Genomic DNA, 17,003 nt, shown 5'->3' on the forward strand with positions numbered 1-17,003 from the left:
TAGTGGCTGCAACGAAAGAGTTGGGGCTGTGATGGAAGAGTTGTTAGTTCTGATTTTTTTTAATGGAGTTGGGGCTACGAAGTTGGTTGTGATGGAGGATTTGTGGGTGAAGGAATAGTCGGCATGAAGATACTAGAATTTTTTTTTTTTAATTATGGATTTTATAATTTAAAAGATTTATTTATTTTATTTGCTTATCTCTTAGTCCGACATTGTATCAAACGCTTCACTAAGTCAGTCCAACTTTGTTTATTCTAAATCAGTCCAGCTTAGTCTCTGAAGCTAGTCTAGTCTGAAATAGTCTGGTGCAACAAAAGCACCATATATGTTAATTCTTAAAACATAAATTATGAGTTTTGTAAAATCAAATCAATGACCTATATTTTATTTAAAGTGTGATAATGTTGTGATAATGTTGTCGAATACCAATACCGTATCATAAAATTTCAGTTCGGTACAATAACATGTCATTACCGATTGACACAAAAAATTTGGCACAAAATTAGTATGATACGGTTGGCATGGTAATTTGGCAAAAAAATACATCCCTAATTTCACCAATTTATCCCCGTTCGAGCTGAGAAATCCGGGTTGGGTATCAATTTCAGACAGGACTTTGGGTTACAGATACTAGGCCCAATGGTCTCAAACTTTGGGCTGGAGGTGGTCTAATGGAGTTCAAATAGTTGCTTTCATGGATTGAAGACTGGATGGAGCAGGAGGCTCTATATTTTTATTGTTGATATAAGAGCATAATCATGCATGCAGTTCTTTTTCAACACAGATTTTCCTCGATGAACTACAATTTAATTAAAAAAAATCTTAATCCTTAAGCTCTGGACACCAAAGTCTGGAGATGATCCAAATTCCTCCTTTTAGCCCATCTTTCACTTTATTTCTTGCTAAAAATAATATAATATTAGAATTAGTTACAATGACTAGTGTTGTTGGAGTTGATGAGTTAAACTGATTAATTAAAACAAAGTTTGGAGTCAGTAACAAACTAAATTAACAAAATTTTCTAGTGTCTTAGAGATGCTTTAATGTACATGACATAAGAATTGAGGTCTCCCAAATAGAAATCCACGTACATATGAAAGCCATGTTTGCAAAAGCGCATTGTTATTAAGAAGTGCAACCTAATACAATCACATGTATATGGTGCAAAGACTGACAAACTACATAACATAAGTCGGAAAAATGAAAACGTGGTTAGTCAAGGTTTTAGAGCTATCTCAACGAGACAATCAGTAAGAACATTTTCGAGAGAAGATCTAATTTTTGTTAAAATAATAACTGAACAGTGTCAAAAAATTATTTTAGCTACTCAATTTAATTTTTCGTCTTCAACAACTCTCTATTTTAACAAATTTTAAATATTATATTATTAATAATTCAAATTCAACCCATTTATTTTCTAAAAATATCACCTTCTCTCTTTCTTTTCTCCTTAGGTTTATGGATCTACCATGAAGTTTTACCAATTTTTAACATTTAACTGACATATGAACCGTGACTATAAATTTAAAGAGCAAGTCACTTTGCTATTATATAGTTTCTTGGAGATGAGTTTTGGCTCTTTAAAATAAAATTTTAGTGGTTTTACAACTTCTCTTAAACATGTTCTAATCCTTTATAGCTAGCTCAATCAAAAAATCTAAAGTTAAGTTAACGTAACATGTCTAATTATTTAATATGTATAATCATATTGATAATTCATTGACATAGTTGTCGATATGCTTGTCAAACACAACTTATGACTAGATTAATAGTTCGGTTCGATTTGATCCTACCTAAGAAAAGACGATTAGTCAAATATTTGGTGCATGAGTGCTGCACAATTTTCTTGACATTTTTGGGCCATACCTCAATACTAATCTTATGCTTTGCCATAATTAGGTATCAGCATCACATGGTTCACATCTCCAGGACACCTGATTCAAAGTGGAAGCAAAAAATGGAAAGATAAAAACCAGTCGTGTGCCCGCCCACGTGTTTGTGGTTGTAAAATGGTTTCATGTTCCTCCCCGAAAACCCTAAACAGAAAAAGAGGGCAACGGTTTTCATGGATTTGGTTTGGTAGAATTAGAACTGGAAGTTGTCATAAAACACATGAAAAGAATGAACAACTGAGTTTCAAGTATTTCGGTATCTTCCCATTTCACTGTTTATAATTTGTACCAGTTGAGTTCAAAAGCAGCATCCGAAAATCCAGAGGTTAAGGGATTGTTCCACTGCTATTGCCTATGAGTTTTTGGTAGTTGTAGAGTAGGCTGAGATGCAGACAAATCAGTCACATTGATATTAAAAGGGAATCAGAATATATATCAGAACTTGTTTGAATATATTTATTCATGTATATTTTTCTGGGTTTTTTTTCAGATAAAAACTCAATTATGAATGGCGACTAGTCTTCGATCAACTCAAAACCGTAGCAATGAGGTGTCCTCTTTGTATTGGTTGTATATAACACAGAAAGTTCTTGGGTTTCTTTTTTACATTTAACACCGACCTTTTCTCCATCAAACGAATATTGTTAGGGTTTTCATATGCAGGAAGGAAATGGTAGTGGTACGGGAACGTGCATACTTCCGGCTAGCTAGGGAAAAAAAGACCACTGAAAGCTGCAGACGTTTAACGTTATACTATTACCAAAACAAAAGAAGAAACAAGTTTTACACATAATAGGATAGGATGAATTAAAGAACAATGCATGAACTAATCTTGTGTTTGTTTCTTACATTATATGAGTTTTGACGCGTAATCTACATTAACTTGTTTAGTGTGCACACTCAACAAGAATGATCTCTTGCATTGTGGAGGACACCAACATAGCGCTTGTGGGATCTTAATACATTAAAGTCCTTCTTTTTCTGTGTGTGGGGAGATTAGTGATGTAAATTTCTATGATCTGCTGGACAAGAATTTCTCTATTAGTAGGCGACGAGAGAATGGTTGTATACAACCTTTTTTTTTTAGGAAAACTAATGAAAATGGCTTGAAAACTTTGAGTTTTAATGATAAGGACAAAATAAAGGGTAAAGTGAATAGTACCAGGATTGACTTTTTAGTGTAAAAATGTGGTTTTTCGTTAAAGTGAACAATACCTGGTGCTTTTCGTTAAAGTTCCTTTTTTTTTTTTGTGGCTTTTGTTTTAGTTTTGATTAGGTTGAGGAGAAAGGGAAGCAGAGCAACTCTTTTGAAACTAAAATATTGTTACAATGGCACTATCAATGGCATAGATATTTATCGTGTATCAATATTCATTAGATAGTTGTCACATAATTCATATTTCAAGAAATAATCTCTCAAAGGAAATGGGCTAATGTCTATATAGTTGTCTTGAGAACAAGTATCATAAAATAATTATATTATAATCGAGAACGTGTCAATCATACAATTTTTGAAAGAGAAAAAACTTACTATAATGTTGTATTATTATCAGACACAATAGTTAGGTCATCTCTAACCGAAAGGTTCAGAGGGTTAGAGGGCTTAAAATAGCCCTAAAACTGTCTCCAACCGAGGGCTAAGCCAGAGGGCTCAGGAATCTGGGAGGGCCCCATCGAATTTCAAAAGGCCAAAGGGCCAAAGGGCCAAAGGGCTGGCTTCTTTCGGCCAACCAGGCAGCCCCGGGCTGGCTATTTTTCTTTTTATAGTTTTCCCATTGCTAACCGACAACATTAAAAAATCATTTTTTAATACTGTCGATTATAACCAACAGTAATAGTTATTCAAAGGCAAATTTTTTTTTAATTACTATTAGTGTCGGTTATAACCGACACTAATAGTTTAAATTTTTTTTAATATAGCGGCTAGTAGCCGTTGTATTAACTTTTTTTTTATATGAATTTAAACTTCTTTTTTTCCCTTTTTTTTCCTTTTCATATGAATCAAATTTTGTTTCATATTTTTTTTTTCAATTCTATTTTACAAAATTTATTTCAATTTTTTTTTAAATTCTATATTTTTTTTCCTATAACTTCTATTTTACAAAATTTGTTTCATATTATTTTAAAATTCCATTTTTTTCCTGTAACTTCTATTTCACAAAATTTGTTTCAATTTTTTTTAAACTATATTTTTTTCCTATAACTTCTATTTTACAAAGAGTAAATTACATAATAGCCCCTCAGGTTTGAGGTCAATTACAACCCCATACAACAACTTTAAAACATTTCACTTTCATACATCCAGTACCATTTTATTTCAAAATAACACCTCCGTTAGATTTTCCATCCATTAGTCTGTTAAATGCTGACGTGGCTGCCACATTTGTGCTGATGAGGCTGCCACGTGGCAAAAAAATAATTTTTTAATTTTTTAATTTTTTTTAATCTAATCTTCTAAATATTTTTTTAAAAAAAAAAAAAAAACTTGAAAACGCAGAAACCCCCCCACCTCTCTTCTCCCTATATCTGTTTCTTCTTCTCCGCCCAACACAGAAAAACACCAACCACTATTTCTTTTCTCCCTCTCTGCTCTCTGCATACAAACCCACATACCCCCCCCCCCACGCGCCGCAACCTCTCTTCTTCCCCCCCCCCCCGACGCCGCAAGCAAACCTGGAAACATCCACCCCCAAAAAATCTGCAACCAAACCCAGAAAACTTACCCCCCCCCAAACAAACCTAGATCCGAAACCTCTTCTTTTCTCCCTCTCTGCTCTCTGCATACAAACCCACATAACCCCCCCCCCCCCCCCCCCGCGCGCCGCAACCTCTCTTCTTCCGCCCCCCCCCCCCCGACGCCGCAAGCAAACCTGGAAACATCCACCCCCAAAAAATCTGCAACTAAACCCAGAAAACTTCCCCCCCCCCCAAACAAACCCAGATCCGAAACCTCTCCCCTCTCCCCCCCCCCCCCCAAAAAACCCGGACCCAGTGCTCCTCTCGTCGGTCGACTCTAACAACGAGGTATGTATTCAAATTTTGAATTTTTTCAGTGCTTGGTTGGTGGGTTTGGGGTGCTTACAAATGCGGTGAAAGTTCTGATTTTTGAATGGTTAATCTCAAACCACGGAACGATGCCGCACCGAGAAGAGAGAGAGAGAGGGGAGGAAGGCTGAAGAAAAAGTGAAAAAGGATAGCAGAGAGCAGAGAGGGAGAAAAGAAAGAGTGGGTGGAGAAGAAGAAACAGAGAGGAAGAAGAGAGGTGGGGGGGGGTTCTGCGTTTTCAAGTTTTTTATTTTATTTTATTTATTTATATATATTTAGAAGATTAGATTAAAAAAAATTAAAAAATTATTTTTTTTGCCACGTGGCAGCCACGTCAGCATTTAACAGACTAATGGATGGAAAATCTAACGGAGGTGTTATTTTGAAATAAAATGGTACTGGATGTATGAAAGTGAAATGTTTTAAAGTTGTTGTATGGGATTGTAATTGACCTCAAACCTGAGGGGCTACTATGTAATTTACTCTTTTACAAAATTTGATTCATATTTTTTTTCATATAACTTCTATTTTACAAAATTTGTTTAATTTTTTTTAAATTCCATTTTTTTCCTATAACTTCTATTTCACAAAATTTGTTTCATATTTTTTTTCAATTCTATTTTTTTCCTATAACTTCCTAGGCCATTTATACAACATTAAATTAAATTAAGTAACATGAAACAACATTAAACAATATGAAACAACATTAAATAACATTAACCAACATACAAATTATACAACATAAAAAAACATTTAACAACATGAAACTTAAACAACATTTTTAAAAACATTTAACAACATAAACCTAAAAGCCAGCCCTCTGGCCATTTGGCCCTCGATTGGAGACGGTTTTTTGTGACAGGGTTAAAACGAGTCATCTGGCCCTTTGGCTCTCGGTTGGAGACGGAGGCAAATATGATCTTGTACTGTTCATTAAAATATTAATATCTTGAGAAATCTTGAAGGGTTAGAGAGCTAAAACGAGCCATCTGACCAGCCCTCGGTTAGAGATAGCCTTATGCAATCAATTAGGTTTACTCGCCGGCCTCTGAGGTACCTTTGGAAGAGGATGATATGGAAAAAGTGAGTGATTAAACAGAAAAGGAAGAGTGGTAGATCCTGCAGAGTGAAGAAGTGCTCGATTTACAGCAAGGCCAGTGTGGCCATAAATAAAAGGGATGGGGCAGAGCAAATACTGTGGTGACAGATGTCTACAGCTCCAAGACTAGACTCTGCAAACATTCAGATCAATCGATCTTACATCTCTGACCAACGTACGCATGCTTGCTTGCTTCCCCTTTACCATCACAGAACGGAAAATTATTGGTTAAAATTTTAGTGTCTTTTGTATGGTTGGTTGAGATTGTAATTTCCAAAATCTAAAAACTGATGAAGGGAGCATGGTCCCATGCTCGAGCAGGTTATGTCAAATTCACAGTACATGCTACTACATAATGGTTCAAGTACCTATTTCTTTTCCTACTCAAAGAACAGTACGAGTCAAAATAAATCACATCGTATAAAAAACATTCAAGATTTAAACTCAGCATTGTTTTTCTTCCTGGCATGTTCTGCATTTTGATTTGGTAATTTACTAATATGGCAACGTAGTGTGGCACATTTAAAAAATTTAGAGTATTTTTAATAACACTAGATATATATATATATATATTTAAATTAAATGGTGTTTTTCATAAAATAAATAAGTATTTGATTTCAAAAGTGTGGTGCTATTTCAAATACATTACATGTCAACCCATGTTAGTTTTAAAGAAAAATAACGAAAAGTTCAAAAAAACTTTAGTTTTAATGAAAAATGACAAATAAATGTGTAGTGAATAATACTAGAAAAACGTAAAAATGTGATTTTTCGTTAAAAGTGAATAGTACCGGAAGTATTTCGTTAAAACTTCCTAATTTTTATCATTTGATCATCAATCCTTTTAATTTGAAAACTAAAAATTAAAAATGTGTATGAAAAGTAAAAAATAATGTATATATAGCACTTCCGGATAAAACTGTTTTCTAAAATTAATTTTATTTAATATTTCCAACAACACTACCTGTTTTAACTGCTCTAGATATTTTGTTATTAATTTGTAATATAGGTGGTAGGGGATTGTGGGCACAAAAGGGGAGGGTGCAAAGGACGATATTTAATATTTTCTAACTTTTAACATTTGTTAAATTATATATTTCTTTTGACTAAATTTATCGAGATCAGATTACAAAACTATTTTAATAGAAATGATATTTGCACATGTTCTCTCAACTTTTGTATACTTATTTTTTTAGACCATTGAATTAGACAAATTAATGGAAAATCAAGGACAGCAATCAAGGACTTTTGCTCTTGTTTTGAGGATTTGTAAGGATCAAATGTATATTAGTCACAAGATTATATTAGTTTAAATTTAAAATTTAGAGTAAACTGTCAATTTATCCCCTGAACTTTCACTTTCACTTTCGATTTCCTCGATAAACTTTTCTTTTGGAAAATTAAGGACTCAAACGATTTTTTTTAGCTGATCTGCCCCCTACTGTTAGTTTTTCATATATTTCATCCATATTTCTGTTAAGTGAGATCATGTGTACAACATGTGAGGGTAGTTAAGTCATTTCATTATTAAAAATGATTAAAAAACTGAAAATAAATAAAAAAAAACAAAACTTTCCCTCTATTTTTTCCCTCTAATTCCTATCCTCAATTTTATTTTTCCCTCTCATTCATATGCATGAGAAATGACATATGGTGTTATTGTCTTCATAAGTAGCTAAGTTAGTATTTTTCTTGAAGCATGTACTACCATTTTTATTTTCTCTAGCAAATTAATAATTTGACAAATGCTCATGGTGTTATTGTCTCCAAAGCAATGCATTAATATACGAAACATGTTCATAATACTCATAAAAAATGCTAAAAATAATTACATACTTTTCATAATGTCATAATAATCCCAATACAATTCCACAAAATGATCCTTAAGAAGTTGGAAAACGTAACACCTTCAACCTTACTTAGTCATCATAAATGAAAATAGGTTTAGGTACAAGATTTCAACCAAATGAGGAAGGCCATGAAAAGTGTAGTTGATCTCCACGTGTCATATGTACGTTTCGAGCAGAATGTTTGTGCTCTTGTTTTGATAAATAAAACCTTATTTTGCTTGTGTTTGGTTACGTGGAATGCCCATATTTTGTAATCAAGATTCTATGGGTTATATACCTTATGGATGGTAAAATCTCTTATGTTTTCCAACTTCTTAAGGATCATTTTGCAGAATTGTATTGAGATTATTATGACATTATGAAAAGTATGTAATTATCTTGAGCATTTTTATGAGTATTATGAACATGTTTCTTATATTAATGCACTGCTTTGGAAACAATAACACCATGAGTATTTGTCAAATTATTAATCTGTTAGAGAAAAAAAAATGGTAGTACATGCTTCAAGAAAAAGACTAACTTGGCTACTTATGAAGACACGAACATCATATGTCATTTCTCATGCATAGAAATGAGAGAGAAAAATAAAATTGAGGATAGGAATTAGCGTGAAAAAATAGAGGGAAATTTTTGTTTTTTTTATTTATTTTCAGTTTTTTAATCATTTTTAAGAGTGAAATGACTTAACTACCCTCACATGTTGTGCACATGGTCTCACTTGACAGAAATATGGATGGAATATATGAAAAACTAACGGTAGGGGGCAAATCGGGAAAAAAAATTAGTTTGAGTCCTTAATTTTCCTATAGAAAAGTTCAGGGGGAAATCAAAAGCTAAATGAAAGTTCAGGGGGTAAATCGACAGTATACTCTAAAATTTAAAATATTTGACAACTTAATAACACAAATCCATCTTAAATTCTATAAACCATTAGAAAACTCATATAATTTGTGACTAATATTTTAAGTCTTTCAATATAAACTAATATAATTTTGTGACTAATATATACCGTTTATCCTCATAAGTCCTCAAAAATGAGAATTGTAGGAGAGCGTGACTCGTTTAGATTAAGTTGTACATAAAAACGATTAATTAATCAAATCGATTCTTGCCTTTTAACAAAAAGAAATTCAGATTTTGTCTAGCAACATATATATGGTACGAGAACATATTACAGTTCAACACATAGCATGCAATTTACGTACAAACTAGAGCTACTCCAACTACTAACGATCATGGATCGCTTAATTTTATGCATTTATTTCGGAAAACCTCTTTCTTTCCTGATTTGAGCGACTTTGTTACCACAAAAAACCACATAAAGGAACATATAACACCATGACTTGGATCTCGACTTGGACAGACACACACAGACAAATAGGACTAGCTACTGGCCAAAATAATGATTGCAAAGAGAGAGAGAGGCTGATGAATTTTCCAGTCTCCAAGTGAGTATCCGGGAGGGGGAGGCCACGCAGCAGGATAAGGATTGTCTCTCCTCCACTTTCGGTGTCATTTTCAAGCCTTTTTGTTTGTGTAGTTACAGTTAAACCACGTCAACATTTTATATTACTATTCATTTTTGTCTTATTATATCTATAAAAAAATAATATAAAATGTTAACGTGGCTTAACCGTGACCATACAAACAGAAAGACACCGAAAGTGTAGTGCAGACAATTCTTGTCCCACACGCAGCAGCTGCAGGTCCAGAAAATTATCCCAAGAATAATACAGGTGTCCGAATATGGTGAGTGCTTATTTCTTTTGTATATAAAAGGAATAACTAATTTTAATTTTCTCATATTATAATATAAGGTATTGAGATTGGATAAATTTGTACATTCAGTTTGATCGATTATATGATAATTAATTAAATTGAGAATTGAATTGGTTATGTGATAATTAATTAAATTGATGACGTGGTGAGTTTGAGATTTTTTTTTAAATTAATGTGTAAGTCGCATTTGAATTACATTAGCAGAAAAATCTCATCAAGTAAATAGTTGATTAAAAGTTCAAAGAGATAAAAATATTATAAACGTTTGGGAATTTTTTGAATGATGCTAGTCAAATGTTGAAGTCTTTTCTAAATTGGAAGGTCACATTTGATCGATGTAAAACGAACAAGATTGCACATCGGCTTGCGAGATTGGGCTTAACGCTGGAGGCTTAGGTTTCTTGGTTTGAAGAACTTCTTGATGTAATCTTTGATTTGCTTTTTGAGGATAGTACTACTATTTAATTTAGTGGTGTGGGACGTTCTTTTTCCCTTGAACCAGGTTGAAATCCCTGACAATATTTGTATTGAGGCCCATTGTTAACACCCTATATTCTTTGCTTGTACGGTTTCTTTCTCATTAATGGACTATCGTACTTCTTTCAAAAAAAAAAAAAAGAGAATAAAAATATTATAAATTAATACAATTTTAAAACTTAAAATGTAATGGGAAAAAAAAAGAAAAAAGAATCTCATGAATTATTTTAAAAATCATCATGAAAAGTGTAAAGTGTAGCTAACCCTAATTAAAATTAGGAAAAATTAGGTTCTCATCCCTATTTTTCTTACTCCATTGATTAAAATCTTATTTCTTTTCAATTTTTTATCGAGGTCCTTAGATTTTAATAAATGTCATTAATTATTTCAATAATAAAATATTTTTATTTCTAAATATATTCATTTAGTGTTAGAAACGTTACATTTTGTATATTTATATTTATGGTTAACATTTTTATCACATATTTTTATTTTTAGTTTGTACCCATTTTTTATTTGCAATCATTTGTTTTTAATTTGTACCAATTTTCTCTTTTGTTTTAATTTGTACCCATATATTAATTCATTTTTGTGCCCATATTTTTTAAAATTTTATTTGTATTTGTGCCCATATTTTTTAAAATTTTATTTGTATTTGTACCCATATTTTTTAATTTATTTGTACCCATTTTTAATTTTGCTAAATGTACCCATGCTAATTATATGTACCCATTCAAGTAATTTTTTTTCAAATTTTTAATCTTAAAATGTACTCATTCTTAAATATACAAATTTGTTATATGTAAAATGTACCATTTTTTTTTATATAAAATCTATTCAAATTTTTTCTAATCCATTTTTAAACTTATATGGGTACATTCTTTTTTCTTTGATTTGAGACTGTATCCATAATAAGTTTAATCGAAGAAATTTACTAATGTTATTAATCTTTTTTTTTTTTGTGATTTTGAAGAATGTACCCATGTTTTGATACAATATTTTTTTGGTTAATTTTGATAAATGTACCCATGTTTACACACACACACACACACACAATAGTATATATATATATTTTAATATTTTTAATCCCACAAATTATGGTTTTTTATTTAAAATCTCATTAATATAAACAACTATAAATTTCAATTTTTAATTTAAAAAATATAGTAATGTACATATAAATAAATTATCACATTAATTTCAGGAACTTGGATCAAAAATTGAAAACCAATAAGGTTTCAGTCAAATAATATTCATAGGTAGGGACCGCATCCAAAGTCTCTTATTTATTTTTCTTCGTTGTAATTAGATAAGCTTTTTGATTTGAACAAAATTTTGTAAGGATGATATAGAAATTTTTTTTAATTATTATTTTTTCTGATCATGAAAAAAGTATGGTAAAGTAAACCCAAGCACGTAGTTATTTCCATATTAAATTACCAATTAGTTAACGCTTGAACACTACTCTATATATAACCTCCATAGAAATGTCATGGCACGGAAATGTGTGAAATAAGGAGTTGATATGATTTTTCTTTACCAAAATAACAAGTAGGTCCGCATCAATTTTTCTGCTTCATTTTCCTCGGTTGTTTTGTGTTCTTTTTAGTCGTTGGGGCTCTGGGATTTCCTAGCTTGAAAAGGCGGACCAATGCCCCTTCACTTTCACACTAAAGCTTGACACCAAAGATTAAAAATGGTTTGTTTGACAAAGGTCAAGTGAGTTGTGTAAAAATGTTATACACCTTGGGAATTTCAAACCATTAATCGTCCAGAACACTTGATTTCTCATCAGTCTACAACATAGTATAAATGTTGAAAATTTAATTTATTGTTGTATCTTCAGTTGTAGATAAGAAGCTCTCATTCTCATATAAGAAAGAAAAAACTCAACCACAATTTAATTTCTCATATAGCAAAGATGGAAGCCACACACAGTCTAGAAAAACAAACTCAAACTTATACGATGATGATTCTTACATATAGCAAATGTTGTTATAATTACAATGGGGCATTTTTGCCTAATCATAGGGAATTTAGGCTTTCAATCTGTACAAGCGATATATTTGGAAGAAGTCAAATTAAATTTAAAATTTTGGTGTGTAAAAATGAATGATTTTAACCAGCTAAAAAGCTAGACTTGTATGCAAGTGGAAAACATATTAGAAGAGTCTAAAAGATCATTTCCTCTAAAAACATGCTTTACCCTTAAAAACATACTTAGTCTAAAAAACATGACTACCCTTAAATCATGCTTTACCAAGTTTGTGCCCTAAACACCACTGACCCCTTTAACTTATTATAAAACAAAAATGTCACTCTTATCTTATTATATTTTTTAGGGAGACTTTGGATGCGGTCCCTAGTTATGAACAGTCTTTGACTGAAACCTTATTGGTTTTCAATTTTTGATCCAAGTCCCTGAAATTAATTGATAATTTATTTCTATGTACGTTACTATATTTTTTAAATTAAAAATTAAAATTTATAGTTGTTTATAGTAATGAGATTTTAAATAAAAAACCATAATTTGTGGGATTAAAAATATTAAAATATAAATATACTATTGTGTGTGTGTGTGTGTGTAAACATGGGTACATTCATAAAAATAACCAAAAAATTATTGTATCAAAACATGGGTACATTCTTCAAAATGGGTACATTTAGCAAAAATAAAAATGGGTACAAATAAATAAAAAAATATGGGTACAATACAAATAAAACTTTAAAAAATATGGGCACAAAAAGAAATTAATATATGGGTACAAATTAAAACTGAAAGGAAAATTGGTACAAATTAAAAAAGGGTTGCAAATTAAAAATGGGTACAAACTAAAAATAAAAATATATGATAAAAAATTTAGCCATAAATATAAATATAATAATTGTAACATTTTTAATATTAAATGAATATATTTAGAAATAAAAAATATTTTATTATTGAAATAATTAATGATATTATTAATACAAAGGACCTTGATCAAAAATTGAAAAGTAATAAGGTTTTAATCAATAGAGTAGTAAAAATAAGGATGAAAACCTAATTACTCCTATTTTTTACATTACATTTGTACCATATGTTTAATAAAGATTAGATCCATATGTGTTTGTAAATTCTACTAAATGATACAAATATATTATAAAAAAAATATAATAAGTGCAGTATTACTCAATTAAAAAAAAAAATTAGGTTCACATCCTTTTTTTTTTACTCCATTGATTAAAATCCTATTCATTTTCAATTCTTGATCAAGGTCCTTGGGTATTAATAACATCATTAATTATTTGAATAATAAAATATTTTTATTTTTAAATATATTCCTTTAATGTTAAAAATGTTACAATTAGTATATTTATATTTATATTTATGGTTAAAATTTTTATCATATATTTTTATTTTTAGTTTGTACCTATTGTTAATTTGCAAATATTTTTTCATTTGTACCAATTTTCTTTTCATTTTTAATTTGTACCCATATATTAGTTTCTTTTTGTGCCCATATTTTTTAAAGTTTTATTTGTGTTTGTACCCATGTGTATACCGTCACGTGACATTGTATATTTAATCAATGATAGAAAAATTACAAATGGTATATTTATGTTTTATGCCTAAACTTTGTATCATATATTTATATTTTTAGTTTGTACCCACTTTTAATTTGCAACATTTTTTTAAAATTTTTTAGTATTTTCTTTTTTAGTTTTATTTTGTACCCATGTATTAATTTCTTTTAGTGCCTATATTTTTAAAAATTCATTTGTATTCATAATTTTTAATCTTTTATCTGTACCCTAATTTATTTTTAATATACCCATTCTTCTTTATTAATGTACCACTTTGTTATATGTGAAATGTACCAATTTTTTTAACACTATGGATACATTCTTTTGCCTTTTATTATTTCTTATTTTTACATAGTTTTTATCCATTTATTCAATCAAAATGTTTGAATTTTTTTATTGTAACCGTTTCTAATAATATTATAATGAAGGATTTTAAATATATAGGATTATAAATCTCATAAAATATTAAACAATTAATGTTAAAACTATAAAAATATAAATATTAATTGTAATATAATGAGGTGTACAAAGTCAAGGGACCTTGATCAAACTTTGAATACTATTAATATTTTAATCAAAGAATGTTAAAGATTAGAGACCGCATCCAAAATATCCGAAAAAAATGTCTCGTATCACATACCTAATAAATCTTCTATTGATAAGGAGAGATCTCACACACAAGAATATTGTCCTTCCCAATAGCAAGCGCTGCAAAAGCACCTCACTATTAGACAGCACCATAGATAGAAGTAGAACTATTGAGTCATTTGACATTAGTGTCTTAGCTAGAGAGAGAGAGAGAGAGAGAGAGAACATCCCTCACAATCTCACAGTCGCTCCCCCACTTCTCTGAAAAATCTCAAGAGAGATTCATACATTGACAGTTCAAACGCCTCTCTTCAATGTTGTCATCAACAGGTAGTGACCAAACCAACTACATCACAACCGGTACTTCATCCAGGTCGTCCTCCTCATCCCCATCACCAGTTTCACAACCCTCCTCCTTCCAAACCCCACAAAGAACCATGGAAGAGGTTTGGAAAGACATCAATCTCGCCTCTCTCACTGAATCCACCACCCAAATCAGATCCTCCTCCTCCTCCTCACCGCTCCTTCACGTTAACCTCCCAAATGGGACCCACCGCCGCCACCCAAACTGCAGAAATATGACCCTTCAAGACTTCCTTGCCAGACCCTTTGCCCATGACTCACCAGCTGCGGCCACCGCCTTGGTATCCTCCGCTGTCAGCCCTCCCTCTCCTCTTCCTCCATCCTCCCTCAGGCCTCCGAGGTCCGGCTTCATTGATCATCATCAGCTAAACCCTAATAACCTTTCTAGCAGTGTTTCTAACTCTTTCAGTGGTTGCCCATTTGAGAGCTTGGCTGCTTCCTCCTCCGGCTTGCCTTCTTTTGGGAATAGATCGTTCACTGAATCTGATCACAGCAATTCCGGTGGAGATGGAAGACACAAGCGGATGATCAAGAACCGAGAGTCTGCTGCTCGATCTAGGGCAAGAAAGCAGGCATGTACCTCTCCTATATTCTTCCTAATAATCCCATTTTTGTCATTTGATTAGTCTTTTGCTTTTTGCTTTTGGGTTAGGGTAGTAGTGGGGTGGGTAAAGTGTTCTTTTATGAGTTGTAGGTTTTTGTACAGTTCCGTTTTAATTTTGCTCCTTCACTCTAAGGGCAGTTTAAGTAAGTGTAAGTATTATATATAAGAATCAGTCAACCTGAGATTGATGCTTTATAACATTACTGCTGCACTAGTGTGAGTTTAATATATTGGTATCGCATTCAAAATTTCCAATGTATTGAAAAAGTTATATATATGAGTAACATATTGGTATCAAACTCAAATTTTCCGGCATACTGAAAGACCTAATTAGCTTTATTGTCCTGCCTTGGCGTCTTAGTTTTATTGTCGAGAATGTTACTAAAATTTTTACTAAAAATGTCTTTCGTTTTTTGTTTGTGGCCTGATATTTGGTTGGTCCAAACAGGCTTACACAAATGAGTTGGAGCTAAAAGTTGCACTCTTGATGGAAGAGAATGCAAGGCTCAAAAGACAGCAAGAACATGTGAGAACATAAGACTGAATAAAATTCTATTTCTAAAACAGTAATTATACATGTATTTCTGTGATTTTGACTTCTGTTTGTTTGGTGGGAAAATGTATATGCAGTTAATTGCAGCAGCGTCTCAACAACCCAAAAGGCACAATCTCAATCGAACATCAACAGCTCCATTTTGAGAAATCTCAGTGCCTTGCTTTTTTGTTTGAATGTCTTCCTTTTCAGTTAAGACTTAAGAATAGTAGTACTAGTACCCATGTTGGGGGCATCAATATTTTGTGGTAATATGAAGATGGTGCATGTACCTTTTCCGTAAGTAGATGTTTTAGGGTTAGAATATTCTAACGATGACGTTTTTTGTATTTATGTTAAAAGAAGTAATTCCCCATTAAGGAACTTAATTTGGTGTGTACTCTTTTGCTTGCTTGTTTGTCTCTATCTTTTTCTTCCCTTTTTTTGGATTGAAACTTTTTTGCTCTCATTAACTACATTCAAATTACAATACAAGTCATGAGGTCACAAAGGAATGATTAGGAGACCTTTAATGGACTCTTTGTTACACTGTGTTTTTGACATAATATTTTATAATATTGAATCGAGAATTAACGTTAAACTGTGAGGTGACAGATTCTATGGAGAGTTTTAATTTGAGTCTCCTTTGTATTTCTTTTTTTTTTTTTGAGAGAAACACTGTCATGCAAGGGCACAACACCTTCCACCATTGTAATAAAGAGCCACTTGCTAGTATTTCTCTTCTAGGTAATGTTAGGAAGACTAAAAATTTTAAATCAAATTTACAGACCAAATAAATTGGTTGTTGATGATTGAATTATTACTTAAGTATTGATTAATGTGTTTATCTTTTATTGACAAAACGTCATTTGGTTTAAAAGTTTGATTTGTCTAGCATTATCCTTCTCTTAATAAATAATAAAAATTTGACCATAAATCTATTGTCACCATGTAATTAAGAAAACGATTCCCATAATATTCATGTAGAAACTACAAATAAAGAACACAAATAAAAGTTTCTGCAAACATATGAAACTGTAGTTTTATACGTAAAGAACCAAGTATTTCTTTCATGGAATTATTGAAGTGTTTATATCTAGGATAAGCACAAGAAGGACAATTAACAGGGTGCCAAGAATCCGAAACTAATTTGGGCCAATTGCTTTTTACAACTTATCGCTTTACTTAATCGGAATCGGATATTGTCCTG

At 31.5% G+C, this 17,003-nt stretch overlaps 1 protein-coding gene across 1 annotated transcript; it reads left to right on the forward strand.

Annotated features, from left to right (window-relative positions):
* The first annotated feature begins 14,381 nt into the window (after positions 1-14,381).
* Positions 14,382-16,193, forward strand: LOC103418264 (protein FD-like). The gene is made up of 3 exons (XM_008356398.4): positions 14,382-15,229; positions 15,710-15,787; positions 15,892-16,193. The coding sequence occupies exons 1-3, from the start codon at positions 14,609-14,611 to the stop codon at positions 15,958-15,960; spliced, it is 768 nt and encodes a 255-aa protein (XP_008354620.2). The 5' UTR covers positions 14,382-14,608; the 3' UTR covers positions 15,961-16,193.
* Positions 16,194-17,003: the final 810 nt, after the last annotated feature.

The sequence above is a fragment of the Malus domestica genome, chromosome 02 (assembly GCF_042453785.1).
Source record: "Malus domestica chromosome 02, GDT2T_hap1".
NCBI lineage: Eukaryota > Viridiplantae > Streptophyta > Magnoliopsida > Rosales > Rosaceae > Malus > Malus domestica.

Excerpts from the sequence above, each read along its gene's own strand:
- LOC103418264 (XM_008356398.4), top strand. The coding sequence starts at position 14,609 with ATGTTGTCATCAACAGGTAGTGACCAAACCAACTACATCACAACCGGT. Across the intron at positions 15,230-15,709 it reads GATCTAGGGCAAGAAAGCAG|GCTTACACAAATGAGTTGGA; the intron begins GCATGTACCTCT and ends TGGTCCAAACAG. Across the intron at positions 15,788-15,891 it reads TCAAAAGACAGCAAGAACAT|TTAATTGCAGCAGCGTCTCA; the intron begins GTGAGAACATAA and ends ATGTATATGCAG.